The following is a 16,479-nucleotide window of genomic DNA, read 5'->3' as shown; positions in this document are numbered from 1 at the left end:
TGCAGTCAGCTTTTGCCTTGTGGGTATTTTCCAAATCCTGTTTGACAAATGCCAAACCCTTTAGCTTCTGTTTCCATGGCCTCGCAGGATATAGGAGACCAAAAAAAGGCCTGCCCAAGGAAGAAAGTCCAGTAGGGGACACTCCAGTCATGAAGCTGGGACCTCAAATAACTACCCCTCAATTAAAAGATGAACTAGAAATAGACCCCTGGAAGACTACAAGGAAAATTAGCTTTTGCAAAGTTAGAAACCAATGGAGGGGAAAAGAAAAACATGGCTAAGGATTTGGACCCCAAGTTATGCTCTCATGCAGATTTTTAGTCTAAATTCCTGCTACCGAGATGACTCAACACACACACGCACACACACACACCTCATACACACAAACAAGCAATAAAAAAAAAAAAGAAGTCAAAAATTTAATTTAGGGACTTCCCTCGTGACTCAGTGGTTAAGAATCCACCTGCCAATGCAGGGGACACGGGTTTGATCCCTGGTCCAGGAAGATTCCACATGCCGTGAGGCAACTAAGCCTGTGCACCACAACTACTGGGCCTGTGCTCTAGAGCCCACGAGCCACAACTACTGAGCCCATGTACTACAACTACTGAAGCCCGCGTGCCTAGAGCCCGTACTCTGCAACAAGAGAAGTCACCACAATGAGAAGCCTGTGCACCACAATGAAGAGTAGCCCTCACTCATCAAAACTAGAGAAAGCCTGCGCACAGCAATGAAGACCCAGCGCAGCCAAAAAAAAAAATTTAATTTAAAGTTATCCCAGGCGAATATTGGCCCCAGGTGCTTAACAGAGGCAAAAGAAAAACTTCTTTAAATGAACTTACCTTAATCACAGACCTTACATAGTTCTTAAAAATAAAATGTTAAGGTAAGATCAGCTCACATTCAAAATAATAATTAAAACAGAGGGCAAGGGCTTCCCTGGTGGCGCAGTGGTTGAGAGTCCGCCTGACGATGCAGGGGACACGGGTTCATGCCCCGGTCCAGGAGGATCCCACATGCCGCGGAGCGGCTGGGCCCGTGAGCCATGGCCGCTGAGGCTGCGCGTCCGGAGCCTGTGCTCCGCAACGGGAGAGGCCACAACAGTGAGAGGCCTGAGTATCGCAAAAAAAAAAAAAAAAAAACAGAGAGCAAGAAGCAAAAATTAGCATAAACAACAGACAACAGAAACAGACCCTCAAGTTCTTTAAATAATTGAATGATCTGACACAGATTATAAAATAATTAAATATACTTCTTTTTCAAGAAATAAAAGATAAGCTAGGAAATGTGTTAAGAGAACAAAAGAACTATAAAGAATGACCAGGCAAACTTGAAATGTAGAGAAAAAGAATGTTAGAAATTTTCAATATAATTATTCAAATTTAAATGCAATGGATGGACTTAAGAACAAATATGACACATCCAAAGAGAGAATCAGTGAACTGAAAGATGGAACTAAGGAAATTACTCTAGAATGTAAAACAAAAATACAAAAAGATGGAAAATATGATAAATATGTTAAGGACATGGAGGAGAAAGCAAGAAAGTTACACTAACATCTAAGTAATACTCACAATGATAACAGACAGAAAATAAAAGTAGAAGAGACAATAATTGAAGAGATGATATCTGAGAAATTCTAGATCTAATGAAAATTACCAATTCACATATCCAAGAAGTAAATGTCAAGCAAAATATATATATTTTTAAATTCTACACTTAAATCACAATGATTCTGAGAATTATCATGAGCCATTTCAGAACACAAATGAAAAAGAAAAGATCTTAAAAGACACCCAAAAAGAAAAGAGAGGTTACCTTCAAAAGGAACAGAGGTACTGTAGTTAGACTGCCTTTTCATTGGTAACAAAAGAAATCATAAAGAATGAAATGAGATCTTCTATATGCTGAAAAAAATAGCTATCAACCTAGAATTCTATACCTACAAATATATTTCAAAAACAAGGGCAAAGTAATAACATTTTCAGGCATACAAAAACAGAGTTCACTTTCAGAAGACCTTTATGAAAAGAAAGTCTATGATGTACTGCAGGCAGAAAGGAAAATGAGAGCCCATATGGAAAATCTAAGATGAAAATAAGATTGAAAAGCACAGAATATAGTAACGTATGAACAAATATAACCATTTACTATAAAAAGCAATAATAATGTTTTATAAAAATATACAAAGAAAATAATACTCAAATCAGGAGAATGGAAATGGAGTTAAGGTGTTGTAAGATTTTCATGTTCTTTGAGAGAGAGAGTAAGGGTATTACCTTTAAACTCTAATAAGGTAAACAGGCCTGTTTGACTTTTTAGGATAACAGCTACAAGAATGGCAAGAGAGTACGCAATATATTTTCAAACTAGTAGAGGAGGGAAATGGAAAAAGGAAAAATAATCCAAAAGAAAACAAGAAGGAAAAGGAAAGAAAACAAAGAACTGGGGAATAAAAAATAAAACACAAAATTTGATGTTAGATATTAATTCCAATGTATCAGTAATTACAGTTAAAATACGAAGATAGCCGAGCTAGAATTCTTAATCAAACTATATGCTCTGTTCAAGAGAAATATATTTTTAAAACATTACTGGGCTTCCCTGGTGGCGCAGTGGTTGAGAGTCCGTCTGCCAATCAGGGGACGCGGGCTCGTGCCCTGGTCTGGGGGGATCTCACATGCCGCAGGGCGGCTGGGCCCGTGGGCCATGGCCGCTGGGCCTGCGCGTCCGGAGCCTGTGCTCCGCGGCGGGAGAGGCCACAGCAGTGAGAGGCCCGCGTACCGCAAAAAAAAAAAAAAAAAAAAAAAAACCATTACTGAAGGTTGAAAGGAAAGAGTGACAAAAATGAAAGGTAAATTTCAATCAAAGGAAAGCTGGTATCCCTATAGTAATATGAGATGGAAGAGATATTAGGTCATTGCTAAAGATAGAAATGTTGAAAGGATCAATTCACTAAGTAGATATAAAAATTTTAATTGCTCTATATACACTGACAGCTTCCAAACATATACAGCAAAATTTTACAGAAGTACAAAGAAAAGAAGAAAAATCCACAATTAGAGTGGGCTAGATAGTGTCACCTCTCTCTCAGTAGTTAATTAGAGCAAGTGGGCCCGTACCCTCAAAAATATCAGTAGAATAAACAGGATTAAAATAACATGATTAACAGACTTGACCTAATGAATGCACATAGAAAAGGTACCAACAACTGTAGAATATACATTCTTTTCAAGCACAGAGAGAATATTTACAAGATTTGATAATGTTGGCCATAAAAGAAGCCTCAACAAACTTCAAGTTATTGAATAAAAAGTACTAGTTTCTCTGACTGCAATGCAATTAAACTAGAAATAAATAACAAAGTTACTTTTTAAAACTTCATATGTTTGGTAATTATAATTGAAATTAGAAAATAGCTAGAACTGAATTATAAGGAAAATATGTATAAACTATTTTTATGATTATAGTTTTATTATAATGAAAGAATACAAATTAGAACCGGCCAAACAAGAGACATATATATGGCAGAATCTAGAACTGGGAGGCTTACACAGTAGCAAAATAAGTAGAACTTAAACTTGCCCTCCACAGTTTGTGGAGCCAATTTCAGGTACTTTTGATACATTTTAATCTATTTCTTAGTTTTACCTGGTTTTCCTCAAAGGATTTTGGAGCATCTATACTTCTAATATGCTGTTTATACTCCCTATGCTAAAGTGGTGGTGTAGAAAGTCTTAGAAGGGACAGTGTGTCTTCCACATCCTTCTTCTCTCCATCTTCTCTCCATCTTCCTTTTCTGAGACTTCCTCTAACCCAATGACCTCCCTTATTCCCCATGTACTTTTTTCACTGTCTGCCCAGGGTCCTCCATTCATGCTTTTCACTCTTCATCCTCACTGGGTAAGAGCATCATTCAAAATTTACCGAATTTCGGGCTTCCCTGGTGGCGCAGTGGTTGAGAGTCCGCCTGCCGATGCAGGGGACATGGGTTCATGCCCCGGTCCGGGAGGATCCCACATGCTGCGGAGCGGCTGGGCCCGTGAGCCATGGCCGCTGAGCCCGTGTGTCCGGAGCCTGTGCTCCGCAACGGGAGTGGCCACAACAGTGAGAGGCCGGTGTACCGCAAAAAAAAAAAAAAAAAAAAAAATTTACCGAATTTCTATTCTTACTCTGCTCTCAGCTAGCTATCTGCAAGAAAAAGCAATACAGTAAATTCTTAATGTTAGGGTATTATGTCTAATATTGATTCAGTGTTATCCCTCCCAAATATATCTGATTTTTAATAGCTTCTTTAAAAAATATTTATTTATTTATTTGGCTGTACCGGGTCTTAGTTGCAGCACTCAGGATCTTCATTGCTGCGTGTGGGATCTTCGCTGCCGCGTACCGGAGCTTTTAGTTGCCAAGTGCGGGATCTTTATTTGTAGCATTCAGGATCTAGTTCCCTGACCAGGAATCGAACCCGGGCCCCCTGCATTGGGAGTACCGAGTCTTAACCACTGGACCACCAGGGAAGTCCCCCAAGTATATTTGATTTTGAAAAGAAATTCCTATAAAGTCCATGAAGATGATTCTCTTATTGCAGAATTTCAGACCAGAGGGAAAGATATATTTGACAGAGGTCCTGATGAGGGAGTGAGCCATGAGCCATGGGGATAAATTTAGGAAAGGGTGCTCCAGGCAGAAGATACAGCAAACGCAAAAACCCTGAGGCCGATGTGTGCTTTGTATATTCAAGAAACAGTGAAAAAGCCAGTATGACTGGAGCAAGGGAGGCAGCAACAGGAGATGAGGTCAAAGAGGTAGCTGGATTCCTCTGACTGCTTTGTTCAGAGTCAGCCTAAGGGGGGCAAGGTAGAAACAGGAAGACCCCTTAGGCAGCTCTCAACATAATCTAAGCAAGAGACAAGGAGCATCAGTGGAGACTGGGAGAAATCAGATTTTGAATAAATTTTGAAGGTAGAGTCAAAAGGATTTGTTGACAGTTTAGACACAGAGTGAGAAAAATCTCAATGACACGCCATGGTTTCTGAGCAACTGCAATGATGGGGAAGACTGGAAGGAACAGACCTGGAGGGAAAGATCAGGAGCTGTTTTGTAGATAAATAGTCTGAGAAGCCTATTGCGCAACCATGTGGAGATGTCAAGTAAGCAGTATATTATGGGTATGCAGTCCGGAAAAGAGGCCTGGTCTAGAGATACAAATTTGAAAACCATCAACAAATGGATGATTATTGAAAACCATGAGACCGGATGAGATCATCAAGGACGTGAGCGTAGATAAAAAGGACGAGAGGTCAAAGGAGTGGTTCTGAGGCAGCAGAAAAGGAGACCGAGAAGGAGAAATAAATGAGGCAGGAAGAAAACTACCAGGAACTAGGAAGCAGGACAGTGTAGTGTCCCAAAAGCAAAGAAAGCCCTTCAAGGTGAGATCAACTGTGTCAAATACTGCTGCCAAGTAAGATGAAAATGGGATTGGGCTGTTGAACGTAGCCATGTGAAAGGCACGGGCAACCTTGATCAGAGCAGTTTCATTGGGTTCATGGAGTTCTTACCAAGACAGTAGATTTTTCTTGAATGAAGGTCTCATCGTTCTCTATATGCCTTTAGGACAATTTCCAGTTTGTTTTTTTAAGAATAATTTTCACCATTCATGGTTATTTCCCTGGAGAGAGCTTATGCAAAGCTCTGCACACTGCTGTTGCAGGAGTGACCCCCTTTCTCCTTCCCTTTTAGGAAAAACTTCTCAAAAGTTGTCAGTGTTCAATTCCTGACTGCTTTCCCCTACCCCAAATTCTTTCCTGGACCAATCCAATCGGGCTTTGTGAGCCGTCTCCTGCTGAACTCAATGAAATTGCTCTTGTATACATAAACTACTAAAGCTGTTCTTAGGAAGTTGATAGCCTTAAATGCTTATTTACAAAAGAAAATTAGTGTGCTAGGCATCCATCTTAAGACACTGGAATAATAATAGCTAACTAAACCCCAAGTGGTCAAATTCGTGACCATTTTATATAGGATAGGACAGGCCAGAAACACTGGTCTTCTCTTAAGGGATTTAAGATTGTCAAATTTTAGCACTACAGTGAAATTATTTAAGATATTCCTTATGTTCATAACATGTGAGGCTATTTTTTTTTTGTCATGATGGCAAAAAAAAAAGTTTTATAAAGGAAAAGTATTTCAAACTGTGTTCATTCAAAGTAAGCTATCAGTTTACACTGAATAGTTTGGCCAACCTAAAAAGTACCGTATGACAAGGGGGAAATGTGATTACTTTAGACAACAATGATATGTTTTATTAAGTTTTTCATTTCTGTTGACTATTGAGTTTGTAGTTCTAGCAAAGGTATAATTCTAGAAAAAACTAGGAATCAAGAAGTTGTTTGGGCTTCCCTGGTGGCACAGTGGTTAAGAATCCACCTTTCAATGCAGGGGACACGGGTTCGATCCCTGTTCCGGGAAGATCCCACATGCTGTGGAGCAACTAAGCCCATGCACCACAACTACAGAGCCTGTGCTCTAGAGCCTGTGAGCCACAACTACTGAGCCCACGTGCCACAACTACTGAAGTCCATGCACCTACAGCCCATGCTGCGCAACAAGAGAAGCCACCACAATGAGAAGCCCGCACACCACAACGAAGAGTAGCCCTTGCTCGCCTCAACTAGAGAAAGCCCACGCTCAGCAACAAAGACACAACACAGCCAAAAATAAATAAGTAAAATTAATTAATTAATTTTTAAAAACTTAAAAAAAGAAAAAAGTCGTTTGAACTAGGACAGATGAACCTCAGTACATTATATAAAATGTACTCAGCTCAACTGCTGTGCTTAAAATACAGATTTTAGATTCCTCTTTACAGACATTGAAGTAAATATATATCTCTGAGTTGTAAATGATAGTGGTTAGCAGAGTATTATATTGTCAATGTTAAACAAAAACCAAAACTGGAATGTACGGGGGGGAAAAGGAAACACACACACAAAAAAAGAAGGAAAAAATAAAGAAAAAAGAAAAAAAGAAGAAAGGAAATAATAAAGAGCACAAATTAATGGAAAAGAAAACAAAATATAACATAGGGATTAAGAAAACTAAAAGTTTATTTTTTTAATTTTTTTTGGCTGTGTTGGGTCCTCGTTGCTGCACACGGGCTTTCTCTAGTTGTGGTGAGCAGAGGCTACTATTTGTTGCAGTGCATGGGTTTCTCATTGTAGTGGCTTCTCTTATGGCGGAACACGGGCTCTAGGTGTGCAGGCTTCAGTAGTTGTGGCATGCGGGCTCAGTAGTTGTGGCTCACGGGCTCTAGAGCACAGGCCCAGTAGTTGTGGCACATGGCTTAGTTGCTCTACAGCATGTGCGATCTTCCCGGACCAGGGATCAAACCCGTGTCCCCTGCATTGACAGGCAGATTCTTAACTACTGCACCACCAGGGAAGTCCCCAAAAGTTTATTTTTTAAAAAAACAAATGATTTTGACAAGTTTATGGTGTGTTTAATCAAGAAAAAAGAGGTAAGGCACAAATAACCAGTATCAGGAATTAAAAAACAAAAGACATCATATGGATCCTGAAGACAATAAAAAGGCACTAAGAGAATGATAGTGACAGAGATCTTTATTCCAAACCTAAACTGGAATTGCATTGAAATGGACAAATTCTTTAAAATTATATACCTATTATATTACATGATATTACCATTAGATAAATGTGATCTATAGTCAAATTTTTTCCTCCAAAAACAAAATCCAAACACAAATGTCTTTACTGGCAATACAACTTGAGAAACATCACTGAAGACCTAAAAGGAAAAGGAGAGATATACCTGCACCAGCAACCTCTCTCACGCTCACAGTCCTCCCCCTCATCCACATAGTCTCCATTCTCAGTCACACACAAGTGTCTTCAGCTCACATGCCACCCCATCTTTCTCTTCCCAGGCAAAGTTCAGTGGTCCTGGTCTCCTCAGTGGCAGCCTATATTCCACTTGCCGTAAATATGACTGTCTGTGGCTCTAGGTGAGCCAAGAGGAAACTTGCTCTCATTTCATCTGGAAGATTGGGTGCATAGAGATATCCAAGGTTTGACAATTGCTCCTCAGGACTCCCCACATGCAGACATGACATCACTGGGTGTCACAGATCTTGCCTTTTACATAAATGCACTTAGTGGGAGCCTCTTACCCTCTTTTTCAGGCATTGTGATGATATGGAGGTGCTATTGGGATGAACTCCCAGGCAGAACCCAGGAGATCCAAGTGACATTCCCTTATTCTCAGTTCTAGGTTATTTATCTATTTCCCTTTCTGCCCACAGAAAACAGGAGCCTACAGTGTCAGTAAAATGGCCCTGCTGGGACTCACCCAGACCCTGGCAGTGGAGCTGGCATCAAAGAACATCTGGGTGAACTTCCTGGTGCCAGGAATCATCAACACAGACTGCAGTCAAATGGTGAGGACTAAAGGCAGCTCCTGGACCCTCCCACACTGTCCCATTGCTGTCTTCCCCAGGCAAGACCTTAGCCAAAGAGACCCACGCTCACAAACGTGGAGTTCTATCCTCAAGCCCAACACACCTAGATTCTGGTCCACAGCTTTGAGACTTGGCAGCTTCTGCCCACAATACAGGAGAATGGGTTTCAATTTTAGGGTTTTGATTCTTTAAGGGAGGGGCAGGGAATGTTCCCCCACCTGCCTCACCTCTGAGCAGAGTCATGCTTCCACAAGGGCACGTGCATGGTGTGGCTCCCAATGTAACTGCATCTGTCTGAGTCACAATGACCTATTATTGTTCTTTGCTTTAGCTCTTTGAGGACCCAACTCTGTGGAACTGTTTGGAAAGATTCCATGGAATACAGAGGTATGTTGTGATGAGGCAGTATCCATCCGGATCTGGATTAACGTGACCTTAGAAGCTTTGTGATGGATAAAAGATCACATGCCATCACTCTGCAGGCTGTTACCCATTCCTCTTTCTGAGATCTGATCACCCGCCTAGCCCTGGGATGAGTATAAGTCCCTGCAGAGCCCAAATATCTCCATTTGCAGCCCTCCACTCATCCCCATGAGGGTCTTGACTTCACAGCATCCCACAGGAACCCAGAGCTCATGGGGAGGTGTCACCACTCTCAGCCCCACCTCCTCTTTCTGTGCAGAGTGGAGTGGCCTGAGGACTGGGCAGAGCTGGTGTCCTTCCTGTGCTCTTCAGATGCCAGCTACATCACTGGCAAGAACATCATGGTGCCCAACTTCTCCCCCACCTCTGAGGGGTATAAGCACAGAGCTCAGGCTTGCCTCTTGATGTGAAGGCCCCATGTGGTTCTGGGCCACCGTGTTGGAAAACCTCTATTAATGACAAGCCTGTGCTCAATATACACACTTTGAGTTCAGAATCACCAGAGGGTAAAATAGTAAAGGAAAGAAAAGAAAGTTTACAATATAAAACTGTCTTTGAGTATTTTCATTTTTCTTCACCCCTTTCCCACCTTGGTTATTAGGAACCATGGCCTAACAACAGCATAGTTACCAAGAGAGCAGCATTCTCAGAGATGAAGTCTGGGCCACGCCATCAGGTGAGCAGCCTAGACCAGAGGACATGCTGACCAAGGGTGAAGGGAATCTAGAAGGGGTATGGCCTCAGCCCATTTGCAGCTGTGGGCAGTTCCTGGCACACTGACGGTTTCTCAAGTACCTGTACATCCCTAGCACAATAGGAGATGGCTTGGTTGTACACAGATAACAAGCCAGAAGTACAGAGGAGTTAACACCAGCAGAGGTCACCCTCACCAATAGAGGATGGGAGTTGATGGATCAATGCCAGCCTCCCCACTTGGATTTTCAGAGAGTGCCAGGCAAGAATGAGGCCCTGTTACAGTGATAATTTGCACATTAATGTTGACTATTTTCCCTCCAGGGTCTCACATTCCCCACTTCAGTTTCTTGACCTGGTACATAGTTACATAGGCATTGGTTTTTATAATACTTCATTAAGCTCTACGTATATATTTTACATACTTTTTTGTACATATATCATGTTTCTCAATTAAATGTTAAAAACATAATAGGTGTGAGTAGGACTTTGGCTTTGAGTCATTGTAATACAAATAAAAGATTTCATAATTTGAAAAATAACAAATAAAATGACATATAAGTTGGAAAGGAGTAAAGAGAGAGTATTTTAGATTTTCATATTTATGTATTAGTCAAGATCCTAGCAAGAAACGGACAAACTCTTAAACTGAGTGATTTGAGAAGGTTTAATAAAAGTACCACTTACAGGGGGCTTCCCTGGTGGCGCAGTGGTTGAGAGTCCGCCTGCCAATGCAGGGGACACGGGTTCATGCCCCGGTCTGGGAAGATCCCACATGCCGTGGAGAGGCTGGGCCCATGAGCCATGGCCGCTGAGCCTGTGCGTCTGGAGCCTGTGCTCCGCAAAGGGAGAGGCCACAACAGTGAGAGGCCCGTGTACCACACACACACACAAAAAGTACCACTTACAAAGGTGTGGTCAAGGTTTAAGGAAACCAATGGTTGGGGGAGGGGGCAGCACCTCTTCTAGGCCCAAAGGAAAAAAGGAGGGAGCAGATGCAGGGACTGAAAAGGGTAGCTGTAAGGAAGAAGCCAACTGACAGGAGCCCTGGACTTAGGTAAAGAGTCCCAGCCCACACATTGTGACCTAGCAGAGACAGAGTTGGGGGAATAAATATCCAACCAGAGGCCAGAGGGAGCCTGTTGATCAGCCTGTACAGGTCAGTCTCCTAGAGCACAGAGCAGAGAAGGAAAGGGGGGGAAGTGGTTATGGAAGGATAAACAAGATGTCCAACTGGACTAGGAGGATGGTCAAGTCATTAATCTTAGATTTTAACAGTTAAGCTAATGTGTTGCAATTTCTACAGTAACCACTAAGTGAAACAAAAGATATATAGCTACAAAATAACAACGAAAAATAAAATGATTTAAAAAATCAATCCAAAAGAAATCAAGAAAGAAGACAAAAAGGGGACTTCCCTGGTGGTCCAGTAAGTAAGACTCCACACTCCCAGTGCAGGGGACCCAGTTTTGATCCCTGGTCGGGGAACTAGGTCCCACATGCATGCCACAACTAAGAGTTCATGTGCCGCAACTAAGAGTCTGCATGCCGCAACTAAGAGTCCACATGCCTCAACAAAGATCCCGCGTACTGCAACTAAGACCTGGCACAGCGAAAACAAATAAATAAATAATAAATCAATAAAAATAAATATTAAAAAAGAGAAAAAGAAATAGCAAACATAGGATAAGTGGAAAATACAAAATAATAAGAGGATGGATATAAACCCAAATATATATGTGAGTGTAAATGGACTGAATGGTCTACTTAAAAGAAAAAGATTATCAAACTGGATAAGGAAGGAAGGAAGGAATCCAACCATATAAACACATATGAGACTTTAAAAATAAAATCTGAGGTATACAAGAAGGTTGAAAGTAAAGGCAGGAGAAGGGTATCACACTGTGTTGAGGGTCCCCAAGACCACCCTCAGGCTCAATGATTTACTAAAAGGATTCACAGGACTCAGAAAAGCTGTTATACTCATGGTTATAGTTTATTACAGTGGAAGGGTACAGATTAAAATCAGCAAAGGGAAAAGGCACATGAGATGAAGTCCAAGAGCAACCCTGTACAAGCTTCAAGGTGTCCCCTCTCAGTGCAGTCGTATGGGGTCATGCTTAATTCTAGCATCAATATTGAAGATGTGCAAAGTGTTGTCAACTAGGGAAGCTCACCCAAGCCTTGGTGTCCAGAGTTTTTATTGGGAGTCAGTCATAAAACACTCGCATGACTGATCTTAGCTACCCAGCCTCCAACCCACCAGAGGTCAAACTAACACAGTGTATCCAAAACCTCAGGCATGCAAAAACACTCTTATCAGGAAGAATATTCCAAGTACTCAGAGGTTATCCTCCGAGATGCAGTCACATGAGGTGATGATGTGTTAATTAACTCTACAGTGGTAATCACTTCACAATGTATATGTATATCAAGTCGTCACGTTTATACTTTAAATATATACAATTTTATTTGTCAATTATACCTCAGTAAAGTATGTGAAAATACACAGGACCAAAGCCCACACCACAGAGAGGTAAGCAGGACACCATTAAATCCTGGCCGTTTACATTTATTGGTAAAGCTCCTTATTGCTAGTAATAGTAATATCCTAGTACAGAAGAAGAGCAGGCAGATCAAATGTGTTGATAATTCAGGCAGCCACTAATAGGTTTACAACTCAGCACCTGCCAGAAGCAGGTTCACACTGGCCAGGCCCAGCCTAGCTCAGGCTCCAGGGACCCGCCCTCACTCTGCGGACAAAGACCAGAAAGGATGTTCTGTATCAGTCAGTCCAGAGGAGCAAGTCCAGGCCAACACACACAAGGGCAAACCAAATCAAAAAGGATGTTGAGGACGAAGAGAATTAACCCAAGGTTGGCTCAAGCACAGGGAATCATAACCAGGCCTGTGTGCAAGGCCGTGGAGGTAAGAGTTACTACCTTTAAACCAGAATTCTCTGTGTCTGCCACTGACCACAGTTCTTCATATACTCTGGCCTCTCTGTGCCACAGCAGAATTCCAGAGGATTAGGATTTCTGGAGCCATTTCCACGTGCGGGCAGAAGTGGTGACCTCTTCTTGCCTTTGGCTCAGTCTGACCTCTAAATCTGGCTTTTCTTCAAATCTGATTCAGAGACGGCTACTCAGACGTCCTTACCCTTCTCCATTCATTCAGCTAAACAAACATGAAACAACTACTAATGTGGCGGCCGTGGTATCTCGCTGTGCCTTAGGTTTCGAATGTTGATGTGCCATCGGTACACAGGTGGCCATTAAGGTTTAAAAAATCAAGAATGCATACGCTGTAATGGAGAGAGAGACAGGTCCGCAAGGTCCTCTGAAAACTGTTAGTAGTTGCAATCACCATGGGGACTGAAGCCTCTGCATGCATATAACAGAGACTGGTGTGATGCTGACCATCCCATTTCCTCTCCCGCAGACGTGGAAAGGCTGCAGCTTCAGCCTCCCTGACAACTATATTGAAGCTATGTCACAATTTCTGCCTGTGCCTGTCCCCTAAAATGTCCCACAAGAACCTTGGTCCACCCTCTCTCTCCAGTTTGTATGGTTGGAAGTGAAGGATTCTGAAATGATGGAGTTGCCAGATAGCAACAGCCAGACTTGCTGAGTTTCTACTTGAAGAAAAGCTGCCCAGGAGCGCCACAAACCCTGAATTGGACTGTGACACAAGCAAGAAATTCTTATTGGCTTAAGCCACCGAGATTTGGGGATTGCCTATTATCTAACATAGCCTAGCTTACCATAAGCAAGTGTGGAGGAGGAGGGTCAGGCAGCCACTTTTCCCCACCACTAGTAGTGACCTCGAGCATAGACTCCTTGAAGCCCAGAAAAAGGAAGGAACTGGACTCCCTAGGCAGGTCTTAGTTGGAGGCAGGAGTCTCCTAATGGCCTCTCACCTCCCTGGTGGCAGTCACTAGGATGGCCATGACTTCTCCTTCTGGCGGAATCCCTCCTACTCACAAGGGCTATGGCCTCCCCAGTTGACTTCCCAGGTGGTACCACCTGCCACCAACTTCAGGAGGAAGCACAGCTTTAGGTGAGAAGCACATGCAGAGACTCAGATGCCCGTAATACTACAATGGACAGCTCTCCACCAGGGCACGGGAGCTGGGAGCCTATTGCCAGAGGCCATCCAGGATAAGAGTTAAGTACATGTAGATTTCTTTATTCCTCCAATTTAGAGCTTGCCCTGATCCTTCCTAGCTCCATCCTAGCTATCCTGTGGCTTCATGCCCTGAAGGCATTGAAGCTCTAAGCAGATTCTTGGATGCCCTTCTCCACCCCTGGACACCTGCCTTGTTTTTTCACTTGAGTGATGTTGTTTACCAAGGGCATATGAACTTTCTAAGCCTAAGGCAGTGTGGGGTCATTTGGCCATCACATAGGGCTACCTGATAAATTTCTGTGGAATCATTAGGGATAATTGAGAGGGCTTGGATTAGAGGCACACCCTTAGCATCTCCAAATCAGCTGTGAAGAGAAACCAGTGGCCACACTAATTCTAAGACAGAAAGAGGACAGCTGATCCCACAGCAGGAGCAGGGGTTCCACAGACAGCTGCAGAGTCATGAAGTGCTGGCATCAAACTTAGAAGGAAGAACTCTTCCTTTCCCCAGCCCCACACACTGTCCAGTTATGCTTCCTGTGTCTGAGCCAAAATGCGGGAGATGCAGAATCATTAACCTTCCCCCAGGGCCTCTGAGGAATTGATACTCTCCGGGAAGGCATGACATTCCCAGGGAGACAAAGAGAGATGTAACCTGAGGGCACTGACCAAACCTAGTAATTTCCTGGCCAATCTAACCCTGGTTACCAGGAATGTAACAGGATTTAACAACGGAGTGAGTCCTCCCTTTGTGAATTACTGTTATAACAGTAAAAGGATATTAACCTGAATGAGGGCCTGGATTCAGACTCTGTAGGCAAATGGTGTCCCATCAGTCTCCCCTGATATACCCACTGGAATATGATATTGTACGTATGTACAATATTGTATGATATTCTTGGATGCTCTCAGGCATCCAAACCCATACATATCTCTCTGCTCTTACACATTTACACGGAAGCAGGACCCCTGAGAGGAAGGAAGCTGAGTCCCTTGGACAGCCAAGTTTCCTACAGTATCTCTGAGGAGCTGGGGTTTCCCTGACCAAGACCAGCTGGCAGGACCACTGGTGTAGCCCCTGAGAGAGAATCGTGGAGGGAGAGAAGGAGGCCGTCGCGGTGGAAAGAGGACTCACTGATGCCAGAACCTGCCCTGACCCTGTCAGCCCCAAATCAGGTTTATGCCCCACCAGAAGGGCTCAGGGCTGCTCTGAGTGGTAACGTGGGGGAGGCTGTGTCAGTCACTACGTGGTACCCTTTGACCGGGTGTAACCCAGGGGAGAGGGCATTATCTCTCCACACCACTCAACACACACATACACACGCACACCTTTTATACCCACACAGAACCCACCAGGAGGTGGCTTCTCTTACTGGGAAGGCTGAGGTGGTGAGTGGGGGCTGGAGAAGTTGCCAGGTGAAGACACACGAATGGATTCTTTACCAGGCTGCACTGTCTGAAGTTTTAGAATTTAATTGACATATGATTTGAAGCCCCAAAGGCAGGAACAAAATATTAACCCTCTCCCCACTTCTTTTCCTGATTTCTCGATATTCTTAAATAGCATTCAATCATTTTTAAAACAAAAAATGTAAAGAATAAAATTTAAATGGCTTATAACACCACATCTCAGACATTTGCAATTAACCATTTATAAATGAAAGCAATATGATACATGGACATGATAAGTCAAATATCACAGAAAGACATACATTTTTCTTTAAAAAAAAAACTTGCCGATTTCATTCCTGAAAGGCAACGACTCCTAACAGTGACGCCAGTTGGGTGGCCAGTAATCCCGCTCTAAAATCCTGTCTCACCATCTGTTTTCTTAGACCACTCTTGGGTACCCACTATCCCTGCTTGGGTTTCCCAGGAAGCAGATTCTGAGATGGAGATTAACATGTAGGAGGTTTTTTAGGAGGAGAGGAAAGCAGGGTTGGGCAAAGAATGAAGTCTAGCTGAATGCAGTCTCAAGGGAACGTCTCAGTCAGTCCTGCGGGGAGCTCTGAAGATGGGATGACCCTTCAGAGCTCTCCTGAGCTGGAGTGAGAGGGCTGGGCTCCATTCCACTCATTCATCGATCACTGGATGTGGGCTGCTGGAAGAAGGGCGCTCTTCAGCTAAAGAAATCCCTCAAGGGGTTGACTGTTGAGGGCTTTCTCCCAGCAGCTGAGATAATAAATCTTCTAATCCTGAAGGGTAATTGGGGCAGCAAATATAGGCAACCACCACATAACCCAAGCTCTGGAGCTAAATATACCTGTTGTATAAACCCTCAGGTATCCTTGTCAACAGAAAAATGTCCCTGGGGATTATGTGCTCTGTCCTCTTCTCATTCCCACGAACAGGGAACCCTGACTCAAGAGAACCTGTGCCCTCACCAGAGGCAGAACCTAATATTATAATAATTTCTTTACGGCTCAGTCACATGGCTGTTGGCAGGAGGCCTCAGTTCCCCACCACATGGGCCTCTCCTTAGGGCTACTTGAGCATCCTCGCAACATGGCAGCTGGCTTCCGCCCAGAGCAGGTGGTCCCAGAGAGCAAGAAAGAGGAGAAAGACTAAACACCATTCTGATCCTAATCTCAGACACCACAAACCACCACTTGCTTTGAAAGCAAGTCACGAAGTACCTCCTACACTTAAGGTGTGGGGGATTAGTCTTCACCTTTTGAAGAATAGTATCAAATAATTGTGGATGTATTTTCAAACCATGACGTATATACAGAAGGAAGGAAATTTCCCAAATCAACAATGAT

At 43.0% G+C, this 16,479-nt stretch overlaps 1 protein-coding gene across 3 annotated transcripts in view; it reads right to left on the bottom strand.

Moving 5' to 3' along the window:
• The window catches only part of LOC309818817 (uncharacterized protein), an 85,354-nt gene that overhangs the window by 41,985 nt on the left and 26,890 nt on the right, over positions 1–16,479 (bottom strand). Inside the window, exon 5 of one of the 3 annotated variants that reach the window (XM_082648765.1) lies at positions 12,060–12,342. The exons of the other annotated variants lie outside the window; for them this stretch is intronic. Coding sequence (XP_082504891.1) covers positions 12,312–12,342 — 31 coding nt within the window. The 3' untranslated portion in view covers positions 12,060–12,311. Of the gene's footprint in view, positions 1–12,059; positions 12,343–16,479 lie in introns of those variants that run through there. 3 annotated transcript variants of the gene reach the window in all.

This window comes from Grampus griseus, assembly GCF_964374135.1.
Source record: "Grampus griseus genome assembly, chromosome: 2".
Lineage (NCBI taxonomy): Eukaryota > Metazoa > Chordata > Mammalia > Artiodactyla > Delphinidae > Grampus > Grampus griseus.
Note: the sequence above shows the minus strand (reverse complement) of the source record. Positions and strands in the feature narration are given on the sequence as shown.